The 26,328-nt window shown below is 36.6% G+C and overlaps 1 protein-coding gene across 4 annotated transcripts in view; it reads right to left on the bottom strand.

Moving 5' to 3' along the window:
- The window catches only part of UGGT1 (UDP-glucose glycoprotein glucosyltransferase 1), a 161,551-nt gene that overhangs the window by 89,438 nt on the left and 45,785 nt on the right, over window positions 1-26,328 (bottom strand). For all 4 annotated transcript variants that reach the window (XM_054575077.1, XM_054575075.1, XM_054575074.1 and 1 more), the window contains 8 exons: window positions 24,981-25,080; window positions 23,922-23,982; window positions 13,878-13,969; window positions 12,381-12,531; window positions 10,194-10,313; window positions 9,059-9,144; window positions 4,122-4,257; window positions 2,283-2,414 (listed from right to left, as the gene is read on the bottom strand). In XM_054575077.1, the coding sequence (XP_054431052.1) occupies window positions 2,283-2,414; window positions 4,122-4,257; window positions 9,059-9,144; window positions 10,194-10,313; window positions 12,381-12,531; window positions 13,878-13,969; window positions 23,922-23,982; window positions 24,981-25,080 (878 nt within the window). The remainder of the gene's footprint in view (window positions 1-2,282; window positions 2,415-4,121; window positions 4,258-9,058; window positions 9,145-10,193; window positions 10,314-12,380; window positions 12,532-13,877; window positions 13,970-23,921; window positions 23,983-24,980; window positions 25,081-26,328) is intronic.

Genomic DNA, 26,328 nt, shown 5'->3' with positions numbered 1-26,328 from the left:
GAAGTTATGAGGCTTTATTTTTCCCAGCGCTGGAATCCTGGGCTGTGGAGTCTAGCCTGGGGCTGGGATCACTTGCTCCCTCCCACTTTTTATCAGCCACACATGAATGTGAGACCACCCATTCCACTGGCCACCACCTCTGCCCTGCGGTGGTCACATCATTGCTGCCACCACACCACATTGTCTCCACCCCGGCTCCCCATCTCCACCCATCCTACCTGTCTGGATGAATGCTTCTTTAAATCTCTGGTTGTTCGACTTCCATACAGTTCAATTTTCTGGCAGTTCAGTTGTATTTAGTTTTGAAGTTAGTTGCAATCATTGTTATGGTTGTGCAAGGAGGCAAGGTGTGTCTACCTACACCTCCACCTTGGCCTGAAGTCCAATGCATCAAAGACTTTCTATAAGCATGCTCAGTTCTTACACTGGTAAGCTACTCTCTAGAATGCACACATATTTGCTCCTCTCATTTGAGCTGTATGTTTACCAAATATCAGCATGTCTGTCCCCAACCATTTTTCTTAGTGAAACAATTTAATTTAATATTATACAGCCAATAAAATGTGAGTACAAAAAAAAAGTTAGGTTGCACAAGAAAACAAATTCAATGACTAGAAAAACTCATGAAAGGTAGAAAACTAAAAACAGCTGATGTTGAATTAGATGTGAACGGAACAGCTAATTTTGTGGACATCTACAAAATTAGGTGTTTTTTTTGTAGGTGTTGTTTGTAGGTAAAGGACATCTATAAAATTAGAAGGGAGGAAGGTTATGAAAATCTCAAAGGATTTTGTACTCAGATGAAAGAAAAATTAGAAACAATTCATTATGAGTATGATTTCTAAAGAAATGACAGCTCATTTCTTTACAAATAGAAGAACCAAAGGCCTTGCCCTTCATTTGAAAAGAGGAATAAAGATGTTAAACAAATACCCTTTCATTGTTTTAAATTAAAATGTTTGGGAGATATTTTGATTCATTGCCATTAACATTTATTTTCAAAAAACTAACCACCTCATTCCTGCCTGCAATAGGTAAGAGCCCTTTACTGTACTTAGTATTGCTAGAGGAACACTGTCTTTAAATAAAATCTTTAAAATATTTTTCTAAATCCACATTTTGTCATTCTGTTCTTTACATTTCTTAAGACATTTCCATCTTGATCCTGAACAACTATAAATAATACACATTAAGCTATATCTTGTATCCTGGCAATCATACATCATACTTCCAATAGATTATATCTGGAACATATGAGGTCTGTCCAGAAGGTATCCAGCCATGTAATATGAAAAATAGAGACATTTATTGAAGAAGTTTCAAGATATAGGAAACACTGTACACAGGACAATGACACCTCTGTCCCCTTCAGAGTAGGTGCTTCCAGACCTCACACAGCTCTCCCAGTCACTATCGGCTATCCCATCATATCTTCTTGAATCACACTGATGGTCAGAAATCTTTCACCTTTCAAAGGTGATCTGAGTTTTAGGAAAAGCCAGAAGTCACAAGGCACAAAATCTGGGCTGCTGGAGGGGCTGAGTCACGTGGGTGATTTGATGTTTAGCCAAAACTCTCTGCTCGAGACATGATGTATGAGCAGGCATGTTGTCATGATGAAGCTGCCAGTCACCAGTTGCCTATAGGTGAAGCCTTCTGAATCATCCAAATAGCTTGCATGGAGGAATGTTCAGGCTTAATGCAAAATTCGATGCAGATTCAATGCTCTACTCACTCATCATTTTGAATGTCACTGCCACACAGTATACATGTTCACTCAACAGCATCTACCACTATCAATGACTAGTACAGTGAAGTTGTCATTTTTCACACATGCTCATTCCCGTTCACTCTCCTTGGCTGCCAGGTTACACTGATATCATGCAAACCATTCTCATTATATTAACAATGGATGGACTTTTTCTGGACAGACCTTGTGTATCACACAGGTACTACTACGATTGCAATGTGAAAAAGAAATGCCTTTTCAGGTTAATACTTAATATGCCACCTAAAAATCAATGATATCTTCACAAAATGAAATATAAACTACATTTGCAAACACATAAAAGTGATCTGGTTTCTAAATTTTTAAATGCTATATACCTAAATACCAATACTTTAACCACCACCACCAATAACAACAACCTCAAAAATAAATAAATAAATAAATAAATAAATAAATAAATAAATAAATAAAGGAGTTAAGTACAGTGTTGCAGTGCCAAAATGCCAAAGATACAGGAAACAAAGATACAGGAGAAGTGCCAAAGAATTTTTACCTTCCGATTCCGATCATAAGCAGAATCAATCCCCAAAATGCTATTCACCTCTACATATGGATACTTCTTCTCCAAGACACTGACCACATGTTCAACTTTTACCTTTTCTCCAGTCCTTACTTTGTTATATACCTGAAGAAAGAAAAACCAGTTAACCAACTACACTTTTAAATTCAAACACCAGAGTGTTTACTACAAAAGATGTCTGAATGTAAAGGAAAATATGACTATTTTTCTTTAAAGGTCAAATTGGGTCAAATGGGAATAACAATTCTCTCTTTTCCATATACCTCAAGATGTCTTTTCATGTTAGAAACTACATATTGCTAAAACGACCCAATCAGTTCATACTTGTATTAAGTCCCAAATGCAAAACTGTGTTAAATTTTTAAAAATCTGAAAATTTATAAGTATTCCTTGAAATAAGATCTCATGTTCTTGATGTTTAGAGGAAACAAGATGCAAAATATATATGGTGTAGTTCCTGTTTTTAAAAAGCAGCCTAAAAACAAACCACAAAACTGTGTCTATAATGTATGGTTAAATAGCTACAAGGATACAATGTGATCTTTTAATAGTGGTTAACTTTATCATTAATCATTATCATTGCTCAGAGATCACAGCAACAGCTCATGAATTGGTATCCCTGCCACTTTCTTTGCCATTCATCAGATTCATCTCCATACATACATCAGAATGATGTTTTTAACTGGAGTTTAAATCTGTGATCTGGACATCTGTTACCTAGCCTAATGACTTCAATGATTAGGTTCCCCTCTCCACTCTGCTCTCACTCAAGTCACACTAATGACTTAGAATCATTACTTTTGATTTGCGGCCATTCTTCAACTGACTCCAGTTTTTCCTCCTGTACTGAGCTGAGACAACTTCCTACTCCATAAAACATGCCCATGGCCATCCTTAGTGGTCAGAGATCCTAGTGCTGCTATAGCCAGTTATGCTTCCCACACTATATTAAATCATCTCTTTGGAGGTGTCCCCAGTAGACTGTAAGATCTCTGAGGACACAGGTGATGCCTTACTCTTCTTTGCATCCGATACATCTAATATCAGGTCTGGTAAATGGTGGGTGTTTGGTAAATGTGAGCCAAATAAATAATGCGTTTTAACTAATAAAAAAATACCCCTGACTGAATTTCTAAACAATAAACATAATAAACAGCACACTGACTTCATGTTTACAGGTAAAATAAAAGTGGTGAAAATCAATTGTTTTAATGGTGGTTTTTCAGTAATTATTACTAATCTGTAAACAAAAGAATTGTTACTTCTGAATATAATTTTTAAATGTATTGAATGCAAAGTACTTTATATTCAAAAATAGAAAAAAACAGGGAGAATTATTTGAACTGGAGCAAGTACCTTAAACATACATAAAAGTTGCACACTTTAAAATTTCTAGTTAATATGGAGTAAACAGATAATAAGAATTTTATGATTTAAATAGTAAACTGAATCCTGATGAAAACATCACAATAGTCTTAACAGGGGGAAAAAACAAACTTTTTTTAAACAAGTAGAAAACATCACATTTACCAAAAGACATTAACTAGTTATTTCAAATCACCAGAAGGCAGAAGACTAATTAATATACATTAATAGGGTTCCTAAGGAAGATTATCTTAGCTGAAAACATAGCAATCTATTGTTAACATCAGTGAATCAATAAAGGAATACTGATCTTGGAATATAAAACACAAGGTTTATGTGAATAATTTCTTACTTTTTCTCTTTACAGAAATATTGAATCCCCTTTCCACATATTGATTCTTAAAGTTAGATTTAAAAAATTATTCGCCATTTTGAATGAAAACATACATGTGTCAGAGTTTGGAAGGCATGATAATCATCCGCTTCTTGGGCAACATAATTATATGCTCTCATAATAGCCACACCAGTATCTTGCATCCCATCCACATCTTCAGAATCATTAACCACAAAGATTAAACCAATTCTGAGGGATAAAAGAAAAAAATGCAGAAATATCTTAAAAGAATGCAACAGGTTAATGAACCCCTATGTTCATTTCAGTGTTATTTATAATAGCTAAGCTACGGAAACAACTCAAGTGTCCATCAATAGACAAGTGGATAAAAGAACTGCGTTACGTTTACACAGTGGAGTACTACTTGGCCACAAAAAAAATGATCTACCATTTGCGACAGTATAAATGGACCTACAAAATATTAAGCTAAGTGAAATAAGTAAGACAGAGAAGGACACACTTCTCTTATACATAGAATCTAAAGAAAAAAGTAAACAAAATTGAAAAGACTGATGGTTGTCAGAGGGGAGGGAGTTGGGGTACTAGGTGAAAAAGATGAAGAGATTGAGAAGTATAGATTGGTAGTCACAGAATAGTCAAGGAGATGTAAAGTACAGCATAGGAAATAGTCACTGATATTGTGACTGGAAATATTGGAAGAGCACATTGTAAAGTATATGACTGTCTAACCACTATGCTATACACCTGAAACTAATACAAAATAATATTGAATGTGAACTGTGATTGAAAAGATTTTTTAAAAAGAACGCAACTAGTTAAAAGGTACCCCACATAAATATTGTAGCTAACAGAGAAAAACTATTAACAATTGAAAAACTCAGTTCACAACCTACTCTAATATGGCTGGCAAAAGCATTCATCACTTACAGAATAAAAAAGCAGGTTCCCAAAGTTGGCGTAGACTTTCAACTGTTAAAGCAAGCTGTTTCCACATTGTGGAATGAGACCTTTACTGACATGCTGGGTACTGCTATAGTTTTACGTAAAGATTTATTCTGTTTTTAAGCAAAAATTAGGAAAAGCGAAAATTTTCAGAATGTGAAAATACATAGAAAGGGGAGTGGGATTTTCAGATGTAACATGGGCAATATAAGAATCTTGGATAAATAAAAAGCATAAAAACATTTACTACTGTCATCACCAAAAAAGCTACAAATAAGATTAGAGTTCACTACATTTTAAAATTTTAAATAAAGGAATAAAGCACAAAGATGTACCATCAGACATCTAAAGGCTAGTAGAGGAAAAATAACTTGCACTGGCAGTAGGTTCCACATCGGAGCAAAAGCTGTTAAATAGAGAAAAGTCAGTCTTTTCAATAAATAGTGCTGAAACAACTGAACATCCGTATGTAAAATAATAACTCTAGGCAGAGACCTTATAACCTTCACAAAAATGAACTCAAAATGGATCATAGACAAAAATGCAAAATAAGAAAACATAAAATTCCTAGAAAATAGAATATTTTCTACTCTATTGTGATCTGGAGTTTGTCTATGACTTATTAGATCTAACAAGAGCATGACCCATGACAAAGAAATATTTGATAACGTGAACTTCATTTAAATTAAGAACTTCTGATCTGCAAAAGAAACTGTTAAGAGAATAAAGACAAGCCACAGAATGGCAGAAAATCTGTGTAAAACACATATCTGATAAAGAATGAATATCCAGAATATACAAAGAACTTTTAAAACTCACAATAAAAAAAAATTTATAAAAGGGTAAAAAGTATGAATAGGCACCTCAGCAAACAAGGCATACAGTTGGCAAATAAGTATATAAAATATGCTCAACATCACATAACATTAAGCAATTTCAAATTAAAGCCGTAACGAGACATAACTATTAGAATGCCTAAAACAGAAAACACTGGCAACACCAAATGCTGGTGAGGGTGTGGAGCAACAAGAACTCTCATTCATTGCTGGTGGGAATGCATAATGGTACAACTACTTTGGAAGACAGTTTGGCAGTTTTTTATAAAACTAAATATAATTTTACAATTAGATAAAGCAATTGTGCTCCTGAATATTTACCCAAATGAACTGAAAACCTCTATCACACAAAAACCTACACAGATTTTATATAAAGTTTTACTGATTAAACTTGTAAGCAACCAAGATGTCTGTCAACAGATGAATAGACTAAAAAAACAAACAAAAAAGACCTATGGTATATCCATATAACAGAGCATTATATAGCCATAAAAAGAATTAAGCCATCAAACCACAAAAAGACATGGACAAGCCTTAAAAGTAAACCAAGTGAAAGAAGCCAATCTGAAGAAGTTATATACATGGGGGAACCACCAAAACACTGGAATTTATTTATTAAAAACTGTGCATTTATTCTTACATGTTTAAACTGCAGTCACTTTCAAAGTTCTCTCTGATGAGCCTACCAAGACATTTTTTCCACTTCTCAAAACAGTTTTTGAACTTGTCAGTTTTGATGTCTTTTAGTGCTTCTGCTGTTTTTTGTATCACCTCTTCCACATTGGCAAAACATTTCCCTTTTAGCATTTTTTCATTCGCAGAAACAAAAAATGTCACTTGTGGTGACATCAGGAGAATAGGGAGGGTGGGGCACATGGTTCACGCTATTTTTGGTCAAATACTGTTGAACACTCAGCTTGATGTGGGGAGGTGTGTTCCTAAATCACCCATAGTGAAATGGGCAAATGCACTGAGCCTTCAAAAAATAAAATTCACTGAAGCCAAACTCAGCCTCTCACAACAATGCCAGCTGGTACACTGATACAGATGGGTTTCAAGAACACTAAACTAATGGAGAAGCCTGTACTACAAAGAGCCTGCCCTCCAGAAGATAATTCTGTTTTTTGAGGTACCCTCTCATACACCATAATTCTGAAAAAAGGCAAAACCAGAGACAGTGAAAAGATCAGTGGTTGCCAGGGGATTATAAGGAGGGATGGTGGAATGGACAAGTAGGTGGAGAGGAAGGGATTTTTAGGGTAGTGAAATTAATCTATATGAAACTGTAATGGTGGAAGTATGTCATTATATATTTGTCAAGATCTATATAATGTACAGCTCAAAAAATGAACCCTAATGTCAACTATGGACGTTTAATAATAATGTTATCAATACTGGTTAAATAATTTTTAAAAAGCTATAGTCTAAAAGTAGAAAAAAAAATTAAAACATAGCAAACGTCAAGTTCTAAGGAGGTATGTATGTAATGTGTGCATATGCGGATGGGGGCAGCGAGAAGTTTTGTTTTTAGATAACTTTGTTTTTTAAAATCCCACTTATAACAGAAATCATGAGTAGACTCCAGGCAGAACCAACCTAAATATTATTTCTAATGAAGACCAAAAAAAAAGGACCAGAGCCTAATTATTTCCTCACAAAGTAATTCCCCTCCCCAAGTTTCCAACTTCTATAAAGAGTATGGGTTTTTGTTAGCTATATAATGTTTCTCCCAGTCCCTCATCAAGTAGCATTAGGGAGAGTCTCAGATTTGCCCCCTTCCTTTCCTTGACCCCATCAGCAACTCAGTGTATGTCCCATATCAACTCAAAGAGTAAAACAACAGCCTGTCTGTTTTGAGGCTTTCCACCAACTGATGGCAGCACACCTCCCAATTGCCTTTGAGTTCCGTGCCTTCCTCTCACTTACCACTGCAATATGAAGACCACATTCCCTCTTTTTGTCCCTAAGTGCAATTCAATAAATTAGTGCCCACTATGTACCAAGAGCCAACTCTTCTGTGTTCTTCTACTTCCCTTTTAATCAAAACGTAGCTCTTGCTATAATCCAGTAGTTTATTTCTCATCTAAACATATATTCATGTTTTAAATGAAATATTTCATTAAACTCAAAATCTCTATTATTCTAATGAAAATCCTCTATTTTCTTTCTTTTAAATATTTTATTTATTTATTTATTTATGTTTAGAGAGAGGGGAGGAAGAGATGGAGAAAGAAAGGGAGAGAAACATCAATGTGTGGTTGCCTCTTGTGCAACCCCTACTGCAGACCTGGTCCACAACCCAGGCATGTGCCGACTGGGAATTGAACCAACGACCCTTTTGTTCGCAGGCCGGCACTCAATCCACTGAGCGACACCAGCCAGAGCAAAAACCCTCTATTTTCTTCAAAGCCTATCTGAAATCCCATTTGTCCATGAAACCTTCATCGTTCCCAAATATATCAGTCTAAAATCTTTTTCTTCCTTCAAATTCTAAAGAACTTATAACTAATAGGATATAACCTAAGAGTTGATCAAATAGCTTCTTAAAGTGTCTGAAAATATGCACAATATTTTTTCCAGGAAGGTAGAACTATGGCTTATATATTATTGCAGAATTTCGCTCAGTGCTGGGTATGGAATACACAGTAACATTTGTTAGCTAAAGGGTTCTTTTTTTCTTTGTTTTCATTTTTTCTAAGTATTCAAATTTTGTCAACATGTAAAATTACCAGATATTATTCAGAACATAAGAGAATATCTAAACACACATATAAAACCTTAAAATATTGTTCTTCAAAGGCACAGGGGAATCCCAACCACTTAAGTACCCTGTTGGTATATTTGGCAATGCAAATGAAATAAAGAGTGTCTGCTTGCATCTAGAAAATGCTGTATACATTAGTCCTTGACAGTCTAACAAAAGTTGGCAAAGCCTTTTACCTCCACTGAAAATGAAAATAGGCTTTGTGATATGGACACTCACTTAGGAAAATTCCCTTTCACTGGAAAGCAAGCTCAGACCACAAACATTTTTTGCACAAGTTCCTTACTAATAATTCAATGACAGTAAGCCTCTATTACTGAGAATCTAATTCTTTACAGATATTGGCTTCATACTGAGCAAAAGATAAAGCTGACATTAACGATCCCCACTGTTAATTATCCTACAATTCAGCAGCACCATACTTGCATTTAAGTATGACAAAACCTCAGCCTACTACGCTATCTCATCAAACCAATACCAGTATTACCTTAGTGGTATATGATTACTGAGGAACATCTCAGCTGTGTTAATCAACTCTGCTGTGGTCTCATGAGCTGGATCAACTATGAAAACCTGTAGGGGAAAGGGAAGGGAACACATGAAATTGCATTTATTGAAAAGTTCCTGAGCCAATAAAAATGCCCTTAATCTTTATACTTGAAGGCCTTATTTTTCCAGCTATTCTTGAACCACATAAGAAAAGAATCACACAAAGAGCAGTTTCCCTCCCTTTATGTTCAAAGAACATGACCCTAAAAGGATAAAGGATTTTCTTATGGTCTATGCTAGTGACATGGGAGTTACAGTCCAGATGGCTAACTCCTTCTCTTCTACTACATCTTTAAAAACGCAAATTTTATTAACTCTCCCACACTGAAAATTCACATTAGATTTCTAAGGATGTCTGAATTCAGAATTCATTTAGAATTCAATTTTTAGACAATAATAGCGATCATTAAGTTCTCATGTGCTTTAAAAAATATCTCATTTAACAAAATTCAGACATATGAAATTTTAACTGGGAAAGAAAAAAGTGGTTTCAAGAGTAAAGAAAGTATAGATGACAGCATCCCTTGAACGTTCTGTGGAAGCCAACCTTGGCACTAACTTGCCCCTTATCTCTTTGGGAGCTAATAAGGGAAGAGAAAGAAATGAGTGGGTAAAAGAGGACCAACTAAGAACCTTCTTCCAACCATCTGCCTAAAACAGTGAAATAAAGAATAACGACAGGAGCTGACAGACTTACTTAAAAGAAGAAACTGAACTATTAAATTTTAGGGATTAAAATACTCAAGAAAAACAGTAGCAGCATACTCATCTTAGTAAAAAGGGAGCCCTATCTTAAAACTAAAATAACACAGTCTAAATCTTCAGGTTAAGGATGAGAAGTATTTCCTAATGCACTGATATCTCACAGCCCTACAAATGACAAATGATTAACACATTTCAAAATCCTTTCAGTGTGAATATGGTGCTAGAAAAAGAATGTATTTAATAGTGGTAGTGATAGGGAGAAGTAGCTGGTAAAGGAGAGAAGTGGACATCAGGATATGACAAAAAGTGAGGAGAGAAGGCAAGGCAGACACACTGCTCATAGTCAGACAATAGAGAATTTTACTTACCATGTTATGCAAGTTTTTCCTGATCTGCCGGATAACACCAGGAAAGGTGGGTCGAAGCAACTCTTGCAGACTGGAAGGCCATGAATTGTATCTGGCATCAACCTCCAGATTGTTGATCCACTGCGGGGAGGTGGGGGGGGTGGGGGGGAGAGCGTGGACCACAACATGGTGCATACAGTTTAGTCACCATTAGTGAAATATGCAGAAAAAAATAAGATCTTAAATAATTTTAAAAAGAATTACACTGAAAAAGACCTTTCAAAAATAAAGATCAAGCAGAAAAAAGAGTGACTGAAACTGAAGCCAAGAATAAAATATACTTGCAACCTACAAAAGCAATAAAGGACTTCTGTCAAGAACATATATAGAAATGTTAACATATCAATACAAAAGGCAAGCAATATATGGGGAATGGAAATTGGTGAAGAATATAAATAAGAAATTACAGAAGAAATTCAAATGGACAATTAACACAAGGAAAAATGTACATTGGCACTAGTCACCTGAGAAATATAAACTGAAAGCACAATAATATTTCACCCTTATTAAACTGAAAAAAATTTTAAAGTCTGTCAAGATCCAAGAGTAGGCAAGGATAGAGAGCACTGGGAATTCTCATCCAATGCCAGTTTCTGGAACAGTCACTTTAGAGAAGACCTAATAATGTTGAAGAATTTATTACTATTCTACTATTAAGTACTCCACCTTTAGTACTACCCCCAAATAAAGTCTACATGCATGCACAAAGAGAGAGGAACAAAAAGAGCCATGATAGTACTGCTTATAACACCAAAAATTACAGACTTCTTAATACCCATAAAGAGAGCTGTGGATAATGAAATGATATGTACCATTCATACAAAAATGGCAGGGTCGAAGAGTATGAGTATATTACCTTCCTCATGTAAACAGAGTATTTCTGGAAGGATACACAAGTAACTGATAATACCTGTTGCTTCTGGGGAGAAAAACTGAACAGTTGGCGATGAGACTTCAATATACACTCTTTTGTATGTCTTCAATTTTAAACTTTGAATGTGTAAAAAAATTTTTTAAAACTCAGTAAAATATAAAACCTCATCTCATAAAACTAGATCTGTATGTATCAACCTACACAAGTCTTGAAAAAAATTGTGGAATAATGAAGGAAACTGGATGATGGATACTGATAATGCATTTTTCAAAATTTAAAAACATATAATAGGGAATAAAATGATAAAATAAGGGGCAGAAGGAATGCACACCAACCTCAGAACAGGAATTACCTACGGGGAGGAGGAGGTGGAACTGGGAGAGATACAAAGAGGGCTTTGAAACATTATTTTCTTCCAAGTAAATGATACATCTGACCCAAAATAAATGTTAGCATTTAGTAAGTATGATGATGGGTTGTTAATTATGTTAATCTGGTTAAACATTATTGTTAAAAATGTTAATCTATGTTAAACATGGTTGTTAATTATGTTACTCTCTTTATCCTTTGTAATTAAAAACATTTTTAACAGAAAAGTAAATAACACAGGTATTCACCAAAAAGCAGTTATATCACCAGGTGACAACTCAAATAATGACCATCTAGGTTCCACATTATTTCTCATTCAAAAAAATTTCCCTAAAATAAATGCAGAAGAAACAAGACCAAAAAAAAGACTAGAGTGCTAAGGGTGTATAAGCATATCTCCAATGCTGACCTCATTTTCACCATGACTGCCCTAGAGAGCTCGATTCTCACTCCTCTCTTTTACAGATGTGAAGATTAAGGCCCAGAGGCATCATATAGCAGATACTAACCTACATAAACCCTTCCCATATAAAATATCAAATTCTATTTAAGGAAGTTTATTAGCTAAAAAATGCTATTTCTAAACAGAATCTCACCCAAGACTTGTACGCAACTGAGAAAATACAAACTAAATACTTTCCTAAGACATGTTCCACTGAACCACAGAGAGATACAAAAGTGGAAAAATCACTCTCTCAACCATATTAAACATAATAACTGAACCATTTGGAGGACTTAAGAGCCTAATATATTAAATACACGTAGTTCCATATAAGCAGTTGTGGTAAATCTTTGATGTGGACAAAAGAGATGGCAGTAATAACTTACCTCTTATAAAAGACAAGTGAAAAATTCTAACAAAATACCTTGCCAGATGCCCCTGCACACTCTAACAGAATACCTACCGAAATAGCAGGACTCCTGATGTCTACAGCATAATCAGCCTCAGAGGGCTGGATGTTCAGTTTCAAAATGTTATGCAGAGAAAGACCTTCTATTCCCAGTCTATGTAGACCCTCCATGACCCGAGCTTCATTTCTCAATACATCAAACAGACTGGAAAAAAAAAAAGGTATTTTATAGAAAAAGATTTTTTAAAAAATCCTTGCCATTTAAAAAAAAGTTTTCAGTTCAAACTCAATTTCCTATCAAACTAGTTGACAAATCAAAAACAGGGCCCTCTTGCCTTTGCTTCATCTTGTCAAAGTATGTAGAACAAAGCAGATAGGACATACTTCCTGGTTCATGTTTACATTGTGAATAGAAATGATCTCTATTATGGACATACAATTTGAGTACAAAATAATACTAAATCTGGATTTTACATTGCATATTTTTCAAAACACTACACTACACTACAGTAATCTCTCTCTGTTATTGCTTACGACTGCACATGAATCTACAATTATCTCCAAAGAGCTTATGAGAAAAGCACCAAAAAAAGAAATACTAGATTACATATGTTTAACATATGTTTCAATATGAGTTCAATTTCAACAGACACACACACATGTAACCACAGAAAAAATGCTCGAAGAAGTCACACCCAACAGAGGTTTGCTGGGGGTTGGGCGGGGCGGGGGGTGGGGCGGGTGCTGGTGAAGGAATAAGAAGACAGGATAAAGTCTTTACTTTTTAGTTCCTTGATTTTTCTATACTATTTAAAACTTTAAACAATGAGCAAATACTCAGTATGTAATACTCTGAAAATTTTAAAAGACACATATTTTTAATAAAAAAATAAAAACAAATATGGGCAATCTCTTAAAGTATCATTTACTAATAATTCACTAGCTCTGTTTTAAAGCAGTATATGAAAAAAAGGCTCAATATCACTGGGGAAACTGCTTCTGCTGAAACATCAGCAATAACTTCTGTCTTTACTATTATGAAGCCATAGTGTCAACTGTGTCAATTTTAATTCCAAGGATAAAACGTGAATTCCACTTGACTGTCCACCAACCCTTCCAAAAATTCATGAGGACAATTTAGAACAATTTAGTCCTAAATCACATTTTAACAAAATTAAAAAAGTATGCATTTAAAAATATATGTAAGACAGACACTTTCTGAAACAGTAGAGGCTTCCCAGAGTAAAATGATGCTGCTCTTCTCTGTTTTCTTAGTTAACAGGAAAACTACAGCTTCTAAAAGGGCATTCTTGAAAGACACTTGGGCCTTATGACCAAGGCCTTATATGGACATTATGATTTAAAAAAATGGCAAAGTGTCATCCTACTCATCCTAGTGAGAACATAGACCCTACCTAAACGTACTCCTCCTGGGCCTGGTAAGTCATCAGGCATGGCAACATGTCACACATCAAGGAGAACAATCTGAACGCACCACAAGGAACTATACATTATAAAAACTTTTCAGAGAATGGGAAATATTATCCATACCTGAATATATCCTGCGTATCTAAATCAATATGAAGTCCATTGATGAATAGTGCTGAATCTCCAGGCTGTAATCCTAAAGTTCCCTTGAAATACTAAAATATTTTTAAAATTATAAAGGAGCAGGAAGAGAATGTTTAACTGAAATTTCCATGCTTCTGGCTTCATTATGTGTACAAATGTTGGCATCCTCTAATGTCCTATAGTAAACCCTAAGGTTGGGTGAAGATTTCCTTTTATGCACTCCCACTCGGATTTACCATACTATCTAGTGAAACTGCTTGTTTAGGTGGCATACACCCCTCCTCTCTTCCATCTCCCTCCCTCCTCTCAACATTAATTAATATAACTGTTTCCTATAATGGGGGTGGGGAGGAGGTAAATCAGCCAAGTGACAAGAGTCACTTTTCATAAGAGGACTTCTGTTACTTTTCCCTGCATGTGCTGCCAAACAAGGTAGTGACAGCAATCAGTAAGAGCTAAGCGTTCTTGATAAAGTCCAGGGATCTAATCAAAAGGGTTTCAAAACCCCACACCTCCCATCAACTTTCAAACTAAGGCACACCAAGAAACTTTAGATTGCTGTACTAAGAACAGCACCTACATGCAACCTACCTCCCCAAGACCTGGCCTCCATGGGGGAAAGGGGAGCACTTCCTTCAACTGCTGCTCCCTGAGACTGTTGGCCACCCTGGTTCTCACAGGGCTGGGGAGGAAGGACAAGGACTTCTGAGTTCCTTCCTTTTCCCCAGCAGTTAGTAGACTAAGAGAAATAAACTTTAATATCTAATATTACATGGGAGAAACACAAAACAAAACAAAACAAACAATTAAGAAGCCATGGCTTGTGCTGCTTTGCCCCGCCAGGATTAAATGACAAGTATTAAGGGGATAATGAAGATTTGTACCAATTAGAATTAAAATATCTTACATGGGACAGAAAAACTCCATGTTCACTAACTCCCAGGCAGCAAGTACAAAATCCCTTGACTATAAGAAAGACACACTCTGACCTGGTAAACACAGCTCATATTTATTTGTAGATCTGGATGTTGTAGATCTGGGTTCACTTTCTGAAAATTCATCACACTAAAATTTTGTGAATTTTTTAATTTGTTTTATATTGCATTTTATACTTTAATAAAATATTTTGCTCAAAAAAAAAAATTAAAAATTCAGGACGTACTGCCCTGACTGGTGTGGCTCAGTGGGCTGGGTGTTGTTCCAAAAACCAAAAGCTTCCTGGTGCAAACCAGTCAGGGCATGTGTCTCAGTTGGGAACCAGGTCCCTGGCTGGAGGCCTGTCAGGGGTGACCAATTGATGTTTCTCACTCACACTGATGTTTTTCCCTCTTTCTCCCTCCTTCCCCTCTTTCTAAAAAATAAACAAATTTTTTTTAAAAAATTCACGATGTACCAAGATATAACCTGTATAATTTATTATTTTATATTCCTGGGGATGGGGGAGCCCTAACAGTAGGTTGAACACAAGCACTTTTTCTTCCCTTTTGAAACATTCTTGAAACGTCAGTTGTTTGTTTTTTTTTAATATGGACTCTCTTAGAAAGTTAAAAATCCACAATGACAAAGAGAACATAAAAGAAAAAAGTACAACTAATTTTGGAAGCTGAAGAGAGACATGTGAGAAGCAGTGCCTTAATAATCCTGAGAAATCTGAACACTAGGTTGACAGTGAAAAAAGCCAACAGAAACACCAGGAACTGAGGGCACACAGAATGCATGTGTGAGGGGTGATTATTAGGCTAAAGAATGAGTTTTGATAGAAACTCTTTTTAAGATAACAGCACTTAGATTACCCTGATTTCACACAGCAGGTGACTGCTGTCATGAATCGCTCTACTGCAAAGAAACGGAAGCTCATCCTGGAAAGAGTAAAACAGAGAATCTGGAAACTAAGAGAAATGAAACACAAGTGAGGTTGGGAATTCCACACTGAAAATAGGGTACTGAGTGGAAGTACTGAGTGCTCTACCATGCTGGACCTCTACCACTCTGGCAGCCAAACTTCATCCGTCAGGCCGAAAACTAGGAGATCCTCTTCTGGAGACTAAACAGCCCAAAGGGAAAGGTTTAAAGATACTGTCATTGGGGCCCTGGTCGGGCAGCTCAGTTGGTTGGAGCGTCGTCCCATACACCAACAGGTTGCAGGTTTGATCCCTGGTCAGAACACATACCTAAGTTGCAGGTTTGAACCTCAGTCAGGGTACATACAGGAGGCAACTGATTGATGTTTCTCTCTCTCTCTTTCTCCCCTTCTTCTCTCTCTAAAATCTATAACATATCCTTGGGTGAGGCTTTTAAAAAAAGATACTGTCACCAGCATTCCCTAAGAAGTGGCCATTCCAGGAAAGCCTACAGTCAAAACGCTTTATGCACAGAGTTTCCAATCAGCTTTGACTCCCTCATTCTTAAATATGAGCAGCTTGTCACAAATCACCAGACATCCTGAAAATCCTCTAACATTAAAGATAATAGACCAAAACAAAAAGAAAGGACAATTAAGAGAAAGCGGGCTATGCAAAATAAGAAAATATACACATGCCCCATTGCAATCTTCAGAAGAATATGAAAACACCATAAAAAAATGAACACAAGAACCACAATAATCCTTGAAAATTAAAAATGTGACAATCACAGTAAAGAGCTCAAACAACGAGTTGAAAATCCTTCCAAGAATATTTAAAAAACAAAAGAATTGGAAAATAGGGAAAAAATTTCCCCATACTAAAGGAAATTATTTTCCCAGCACTCTCCCACCTGGGAACACACCCACACCTCTTTTCCCTCTCAAGCATGCATTTCATAAACTCAAACGGTCCCCACAACACTTGCAACCAAGCGAACAATGGGCAGGTGCACCTTGTCCCAGGCTAATCCCTTGAACCTGTCTCTACTGCCCTCTTTTTTCAGACTTTCCAGTGAGCCAAAGCAGTTTCACCTAGGCTCATTTCTTTCCTATAACATTTCCAAAGAGTCAAAGAAGGCTCGCCTAGGCTTTCTCCTATTGCTTCTTATATCCTAAGCCCTTCCCTGTTTCACTGTCCCCGGCTTTAATAAACATGCTCTCCAAACAAAAATAAGAAAAAAAGAAAAGAAATGATTTTGCAGATTTAAAGGACTTACCAACTACCCAACTGTACAGAGACTTTTTAAAATGACATGTAATTGTGAAATTAGTAGGGTAAAAGAAAAGATCCGAAATGATTCCAGAAAGAAAAACCAGGTATCATAAAAAGGCTTCATTTCTCAATAGCCGCAATGGAAATCAAAATTATAAGTAGCAACGTCTTCAAACTTCTAAATTACTTCCAATGTAACATTCTATACCCCGCAAATTATTAATTAAAAAAATAGAAAATTGATTTCTCAGTGTCTGAAATCTACCTTGCATGCAACTTTTCTCATGAAGAATGATGATTTGGGGTTGAGACCCAAGATGGCAGAAGAGGAAGTGGAAGCTACACTAACCTCCTCCCAGGACCAATCTGGAATTACAAATAAATTGTAAAGAAATCACCCAGAAGTACCAATTGAACACCAGCTGGAGAGAAGCCTTATAACCAAGGACAGATAGACAAAAACACTTCATCACAATGACACTGGAAAGAACTGCAGAGGAGATGTAAGAGGATTGGCTGAGCTCCCACGGGTAGCAGCTAAAGTGCTAGAGGGATATCTCAGCAGCCAGGGATATCCCCTGAGAAGTGTGGGGTCTAAACCCAAGCTGGATGCCCCAGCTTAAAGCATCAGAGCCAGGAAAAGAACCCAAATAAAATACGGCTGTGAAAAGCAGCAGGGTTTCTACCCTCCAGAAAGAGATGACTGGAAATGCAGAAAACCTCTTAAAGGGCTAACACACAAAATTTCGTTTGCAGCCACTTATCCTGGGCTCCAGCAGAAGAGCAGAATAGACTAGAGACACATGAAGAGAGTCTGGTGTTGGTGGTTCCAGGGAGAGAACTAAAGGAACAGCCACCAGGATCCCTGTGCTGAGTCATGCCCAATACTGCAGACCACTCCCCTCCAGGTGACATCACCCTGAAGGAAAACAATAGCACTGTGCACAAAAATTACTCTGCCCCACCCTATGGAGCTTAAGCCCAGCTGCTGAGTACAGCTTGAGGCTGTATCATTGATTAAGTATAAGAACTAAGGTAGAACTCTGGGAGCTCTGAGACTTTAGCTGACCATCCCCTGGGAGCTGGTAAAAGCCAGCCTTAGTATACATCCTGGTTCTTTCTACACATAAACAGGCCCAGCATGGGAGCAACACTGTGGATCACTGATAGTTCCAACAAGTTGCCTGGGGCCAGTCAACAGCAACATCTGACAAAGGCCTACACTACAGTCTTTGCAGATCTACCTAATACATAAAAACAAATACAAGAAGTAGCCAAAATAGGAACACAAATAAACAGACCCCAAATAACAGAACAAGAGAATTCTCTACAAGAAAAATTAGATGAACGGAAACAAGCAATTTATCAGATACAGAGTTTAGAGTAATGGTTATAAGGACACTCAATAGCGTGAAAAAAGACATGAAAGGCATAAAAAAGGACCAGTCAGAAATAAAGAATGCAATACCTGAAATAAATAATACATTGGAAGGAAGAAACAGTAAGTAAAATAAAGCAGAGAATCGATGCAGTGATTTGGAAGACAAGGTAGGAAAAAAACACCAAGGCAGAGCAGCAGAAAGAAAAAAGATTTTTTAAAAATGAGGCGAGCTTAAGAAACCCTTTGAACAACATGAAGTTTAACAACATCTGCATTATGGCAATACCAGAGGAAGACAGAGAGCAAGGAATTAAAAACCTATTTGAAGCAATAATGACCAAAAAGATCTGGTGAGGAAAGAAACACATTTTCCACAAAGTTCACAGAGTTCCAAACAAGTTGGATTCAAACAGGCCTACGCCTAGACACATCATAATTAAAATGGCAAGACTTAAAGACAAGGAGAGAACCCTAAAAGCCACAAGAGAAAAACAGGTATTTACATACAAGGGAGGACCAATTATATTGTCATCTGATTTCTCAAAATAAACATGTCAGGCCAGAAATCAGTGACATGAAATATTCAAGGAGATAAAAAGCAAGGATCTACAACCAAGGCTATTTTAACTAACAAGGCTATCATTTAAAAACAAAGGAGAAATAAGGAGCTTCCCAGACAAGAAAAAGCTAAAGGAGTCTGTTAACCCGAAACCAGTATTGCAATAAATGTTAAAGGGCTTGCTTTTAGAACAAAAAGGGGAAGGAAAAAAAAACCCAGAGGACAATAGGCTAACGATAAAATGGCACCATATACACGCCTCTATAATAATCACCTTAAATATAAAAGCCTTAAATGCTCCAACCAAAAGACATAGGGTAGTTAAGGGATAAGAAAACAAGACCCATATATATGCTGCCCACCACAGATGGAAAGATGCAAGCAGATTATAATAATTGTATGGAAAAAGATATTTCATACAAATAGAAAGGAAAAAAAAGCTGGGGTAGCAATACTTATATCCAACAAAATAGACTTTAAAACCAAGACTATAGTAAGAGACGACGACGGACACTACATACTGATAAAGGTAACAATCCAACAAGAGGATTTAACCCAGGTAAACATTTCAGAGCCCTAAATAGTAACAGCTAAATACATAAAGCAAGTCTTCATGGACATAAGGGGAGTGATCAAAAGAAATACAGTCATAGTTGGGAACTTTATCACCCCATCGACTTCAAATACATCTTCCTGACAAAATATCAACAAGGAGACAGTAGCCTTAAATAACACACTAGATCAAATAAAGTTAATTGAGATCTACAGAGCATTTCACCCCAAAGCAACAGAATATACATACTTTTCAAATACACATAGAATGTTTTATAGGATAGATCACATGCTAGGACACAAAACAAGTCTCAATAAATTTAAGAAGACTGGGGACGGGTAGATAGATACACTTTGCCTCTTCACAGAACCAAAAAAAGGACAATAAATTTATAAACAAAAAATAACCAGAACTGCCAGAAAATAGAACTGTAGGGAAGTCTGACAACCAAGGACTTAGAGAAGAAACATTCATCCAGATCAGTAGAAAGGGCAGAGACTGGCAGCCAGGGCAGAGAGAATGGGCGGCAAAGCAGTGGCTGGAGAACCAGGTGGGCGAGGCAGCGGCTGGCAGACTGGGTGGTCCCATATCTGTAGGAGGATAAACTGCAGGAACAGTTGGAGAGCGAGAGCAACTGCCCAATCCACAGTTTCAGTGCAAGAAAGAAAGCCTCTAAACCTTTAGAGGTAAAAACCTGCGGGGGTTGCGGCGAGGGTGAAACTCCCAGCCTCAAAGGAGAGTCTGCTGGAGAGACCCACGAGGTCCCAGAATGTACACAAACCCACCCACCTGGGAATCAGAACTGGAAGGGCCCAATTTGCTTGCGGGTAGTGGGGAAAGAGACTGAAAGCTAGCGAAGAGCCAAGCAAGCAGCAGTCTTCTCTCTCTGACCCCTCCCCCACACAGAGCATCACAACTCAACGACCTGGGTTGTCCTACCCTGGCAAACACCTAAGGCTCTCCCCGTTCCATGGTAACAGGAGCACTGAGACAAAGAAATAGGGCCAAATGAAAGAATAGATCAAAGCTCCAGAAATAGAACTAAGTGATGAACAGAGAGCCAACCTCTCAGATGCACAGTTCAAAACACTGGTAATCAGGATTCTCACAGAAATGGTTGAGTACGGTTGCAAAATAGAGGAAAAAGCGAAGGCTATGCAAAGTGAAATAAAGGAAAATATACAGGGAACCAGCAGTGAAGGGAAGGAAACCAAGACTCAAATCAATGATTTAGAGCAGAAGGAAGACATAAACATTCAACCAGAACTGAATGAAGAAACAAGAATTCAAAAAAAAATGAGAGGCTGAGGAACCCCGGGACAACTTTAAATGATCCAACATTAGAATCATAGGGGTGCCAGAAGGAGAAGAGGAAGAGCAAGAAATTGAAAACTTGTTTGAAAAAATAAGGAAGGAGAACTTCCCCAATCTGGCCAAGGAAATAGACTTCCAGGAGATCCAGGAAGCTCTGAGAGTCCCAAAGAACTTGTACCCAAGGAAGCACATACCAAGGCACATCATAGTTACATTACCCAAGATTAAAGGTAAGGGCAGAATCTTAAAAGCAGCAAGAGAAAAGGAGACAGTTACCTACAAAGGAGTTCCCATAAGACTATCAGCTGATTTCTCAAAAGAAACCTTGCAGGCAAGAAGGGGCTGGCAAGAACTTTTCAAAGTCATGAAAGGCAAGGACCTACATCCAAGATCACTCTATCCAGCAAAGCTATCATTTAGAATGGAAGGGCAGATAAAGTGCTTCCTAGTTGAGGTAAAGATAAAGGAGATCATCATCACCAAGCCCTTAATATATGAAATGTTAAAAGGACTTATCTAAGAAGAAGAAGATCAAAAATGATGAACAGTAAAACAGAGGGAAGGGGGAGGGAGCGAAATGAAGAAAAAGGTACAGGGAATAAGAAGCATAAATAGTAGGTACAAAATAGGCAGGGGGAGATTAAGAATAGTATAGGAAATGAAGAAGCCAAAGAATTTATATATATAACCTATTGACATGAACTAAGGGGCAGGGTAATGCTGGGGGGCTTGGGCACTGTAGGGTAGAGGGAAATAAAGGGGAGAATAAAAATGGGACAACAGTAACAGCATAATCAACAAAATATATATTTTAAAAAAATAAGTAATGTCTTTAAAAAATAAACTGAAGAGGAGGAAAAGTTCCCAAACTCATTTTACGAGTCCAGCATTATCTGAATTCCAAAACCAAGTAAAGACACTACAAAAAATGAAAATTGTAAGCCGATATCCCTGATGAACATAGATGCTAAAATCCTCAACAAACTATTAGCAAACCAAATACAGCAATGCATCAAAAAATCATACACCATGATCAAGGATTTATTCCAGGGTAATGTGAGATTGGTGCAACATTCACAAATCAATAAATGTGATTCACCACATAAACAAAAGGAAGGATAAAAACCTCATGATCATATCAATAGATGCAAAAAAGCATTTGATAAAATCCAGCACCCATTTAGGATAAGAACTCTCACCAAAGTGGGAATAGAGGGAACATATCTAAACATAATTAGGCCATATACAACAAACCCACTGCCACCATCATACTCAATGGGCAAAAGCTACAAGCGTTCTCCTTAGGATTGGGAATACAACAGAGATGTCTGCTTTCACTTCTCTTATTCCACACAGTACTGGAAGTCCTAACCACAGCAATCAGATAAGAACAAGAAATAAAAGGCACCATAATTGGAAACAAAGAAGTAAAACTGTCTCTATTTGTAGATGACATGATACTGTACATAGAGAACCCCAAAGATTCCACAAAAAAACTGCTAGAACTGATCAATGAGTTCAGTCAAGTAGCCAGACACAAAATTTATATCTAGAAATCAGTTGCATTTTTATATGCCAATGATGAACTAATTGAAAGGAGAATTAAGAACAACCCAATTGAAAATGGGCAAAGGACCTGAATGGAAACTTCTCCAAAGAGGACATACAGATGGCCAATGGACATATGAAAAGATGCTCAACATCACTAATGATCACAGAAATGCAAATTAAACTCACAATTAGATATTATCTCACACTTATCAGAATGGCTATCATCAATAAATCAACAAACAAGTGCTGATGAGGATGTGGAAAAAGGGGAACCCTTTTGCACTGCTGGTGGAAATACAGACTGGTGCAGCAACTCTGGAAAGCAGTATGGAGATACCTCAAAAAATTAAAAATGAATCTGCCTTTTAACCAGACCTCCCACTTCTGGGAATATGTCCAAAGGAACCCAAAATACTAATTCAAAAGAACATAAGTACCCCTATGTTCATTGCAGCATTATTTCCAATTGCCAAGATATGCAAGCAGCCCAAGTGTCCATCAGTAGATAAGTGTATAAAACAACTATGGGACATTTACACAGTGGAATACTATTTGGCCATAAAAAGAAGAAGAAGAAGAAGAAAATTTGACCCTTTGCGACACTATGAATGGACCTGAAGAACATTATGGGAAGTGAAATAAGCCAGTCAGAGAAAGACAAATACCATTTGATTTCACTCGTATGTGCAATCTAATGAACAAACTGAAATAACATAGAAAATAAAGACACACTCATAGAGAGCAGGATGAGAGCTAAGGGGTGGGGAGGTTAAAGGGTAGAGAGACTGAGAAAAAAGAAAAAAGGACTCACGACATGGTCAACAGTTTGGTGATTGCAGGGGGAATGGGAGAGTATAAGGGGACTACATGATAATGGAAAGAAAGACAATAAAATTTTTTTTCTAAAGAAGGAATGATTTGCTGCACAAAAATAAGAAAAAACAAAAACAAAGAACACCTGGAATTCAAGGAATAGGAGATTGAACAGAAGAGGTTAAAGGGAGGTCCCTGGGATACTTGCTATGCACTAAACATAAATAACCAGTCCATAATGGGGCAGATCAAAAATTGATAAAATCACGACACAAAAATACAGGGAAAGTGAAAAGATTGGGAAAGTGCAAATATGGAGTTGTTTCAGACGTGGGAGAGGGCAATAAAAGTTAAACCTCATCTTTAAATTAGGATGTCAAAAATAAGTCTGAATCTCAAAAATAAATACCAATTTACGCTTGTTACAAATCTGAAGAATCAGCAAGAGTTGGAAGGAGATGTTTCTGAGAGAAGGGACACAACATGAAGTGAGACATGTTAGGGGGAGCTATTTTTGTTGATAAACAGATGGCACCATTTGGTGCTTTAAATGATATTCATATTCTACTTTGATTAAAAAGTAAAAACATAAAAAGATTACAGAAATGAATCAAAATACCACCATCTTTGATCAAACAAGATGAAAACTATTAATGTCACTGATTTACCTCAGACTTACTCATCTTTAAGGATATAATACAAAACAGAAAGGCCACTATTTCCCATTTGTTATTACCTTCTGATTTTCTTCCACTTCACTTCTAAGTTCTGAACTCACAGCTGTTTTTGTTATGGCTCTAAGGAAATAAAAATATTATCAGTGCTTAGGTTAATAGTTGACATAAACATCTTCAATTTCCCTATATTTATGTATGAATTAATAAATTGCTTAATAAATTATGAAAACAAACTTTAAACATTTACAATTGATAAATATATTTCTCCTCTCAGATGTGCATTTTTTCATCATTACAAGATATAATACCAAGGAAAAGTAGCTGTTATGGCAGCATTTTAGTGTAAGTGCAGTTATTTCCAAGATCTTAGTTAAGTATATGCAACTTTATTCCTGTATATGATCTCTACAACTCACAGGTTAAATGATGTTAAATAAATTAAGGCAACAGACAGCTCATTCTATTTCAGCACCTGTGGTAAAAACGGGATAAAGGAGAATATACTATGTGATTTATAAGTCCTGTGTGAGAAGTATTTTCAAGACTAATCAAATAAAGAAATTCTAAAAATGTGACTTTTAAAACAATTTTGCCTTGCATTTATGAGATGTGGAGGACAATTATACAATTGAAAGCAATATTGGAAAAGCTGTATTCAAAATCTTACTCTGTAAATCAGCCTCTATAAACCATTTTCTTCATCAAGATTAAATAAGATGGTATATACGAAACTCTTAGAAAGAAAAACACTATCATCCATGTGAGACCCTAGATTGGTTGTGTCTGACATGGTTAGATTTTGTTAACTCATCCAATCCAGAAAGGCAGTTACTGTTATTTCCATTTCACTGCTTAGGAAAGTGTTTATTAACAAAGTTCATAAAACTACGAAGTGTGGTGCCAGGTATACAACCAATATGGGTCTCTTCAACCATACAATACAGAATTTTGCCACCTTCTCAGGAGAGTACCATTAGCAGTATGGTGTTAGAAGTAAGGTAACTTTCCTTTTCTAAACACTTGTATATGTTAATTGCTTCATTTTGGATACAAACATGAAGATAATTAGGAATATGTTCAGGAGATGAATGCCTCGAAACCTTATTATTCTACATTACCTGGCTTTAGTAGGAAAATTTTGACTAAGATCTTTCATAACAACCAAAGCTAATTCAGTAGGAGCAGCCAATATTCGGGCAGCCGTCTGGAAACTTAGATCTGCAACAATGTCAAATACAATATAAAGTATATTAATATATTGCAATAAGAAATAGGAAAAAATCACATCTATCTCCCACTATTTTATTGGGAACTAAGAATGCCTTAGAATACAACCATTCCAAAGAGTGCCTGTTGTTTAATTTCAGCTTATATTGGCTTCCTCAGTCCCTATGGTGTTTATTATAACCATTTCCTGATCTACCTGTATAAAACAATAGGGCATATACAAAAACATTTAGCACAGGATAAATCCATCTCAAATCCTTTTCCTTCTAAATTTACAACAAATCTCAAAGTTTAACAAAAAGACTTTAATAAATTATGTTGAAGAAAAATACTTGATAAATAGTTCTTTGTACAAGAAGCACAAACATACATTCTCACATACTGTCAGGACTCTGACATTCAATAAACACATTGTTTAGTAAGAGTATACAAAGAAACACATGAGGACAAAGACAATATGTTTCTATACTACAAGTATATGCATCTGGTCATACAAAGGAAGATTTGGCACTCATTTACATGTATTAATTCACCAGAGTGTTATCTGTCTATAAATGGAGATTTAGTTCATAGTTAAATTTGTTTATCCTAAACAGATGTCCCATTATCTCCCCCTTAAATCCCTTCATCCAGCCTACCACCCACACCCCTAGTCAATCCTACACCGTTGTCCTTGTCCATGGGTACCTCATGAATGTTCCTTAACTAATACCTTCACCTTCTCTCACAATTCCCCACCTCCCTCTTCTCCTCTTACAGCCATCAGTCTATTCCATGACTCCATGCCTCTGGCTCCATTTTGCTCATTAGTTTCTCTATTAGATTCCTCTTATAAGTGAGATATTTGTCTTTAACCTACTGACTTATTTCACTTAGCATAACAGTTTCCAGTTCCATCCATGCTATCACAAAAAAGCAGGAATTCCTTTTTCTCTGCTACATTTCATTGTGTAAAAGTACCAGTTTTTTAAAGTATATTTTATTGATTATGCTATTACAGTAGTCCCATTTTTTTCCTCCCATGTTCCCCTTCACCCTGCACTGCCCCACAAACCACCATTCCTCTCCTTGTTAGCTCATGTCCATGGGTCCTACATATAAGGTCTCTGGCTTCTCCATTTCCTATACTATTCTTAACAGCCCCTGTCAATTTTGTACCTACTATTTATGCTTCTTATTCCCCTTACCTTTTCCCCTCTTCTCCACCCCCCTCCAGCCCACTAAAAACCCTCCATGTGA

The sequence above is a fragment of the Pteronotus mesoamericanus genome, unplaced genomic scaffold, assembly GCF_021234165.1.
Source record: "Pteronotus mesoamericanus isolate MK-2021 breed Mesoamerican mustached bat unplaced genomic scaffold, CSHL_Meso_final contig_27, whole genome shotgun sequence".
Taxonomy (NCBI): Eukaryota; Metazoa; Chordata; class Mammalia; order Chiroptera; family Mormoopidae; genus Pteronotus; species Pteronotus mesoamericanus.
Note: the sequence above shows the minus strand (reverse complement) of the source record. Positions and strands in the feature narration are given on the sequence as shown.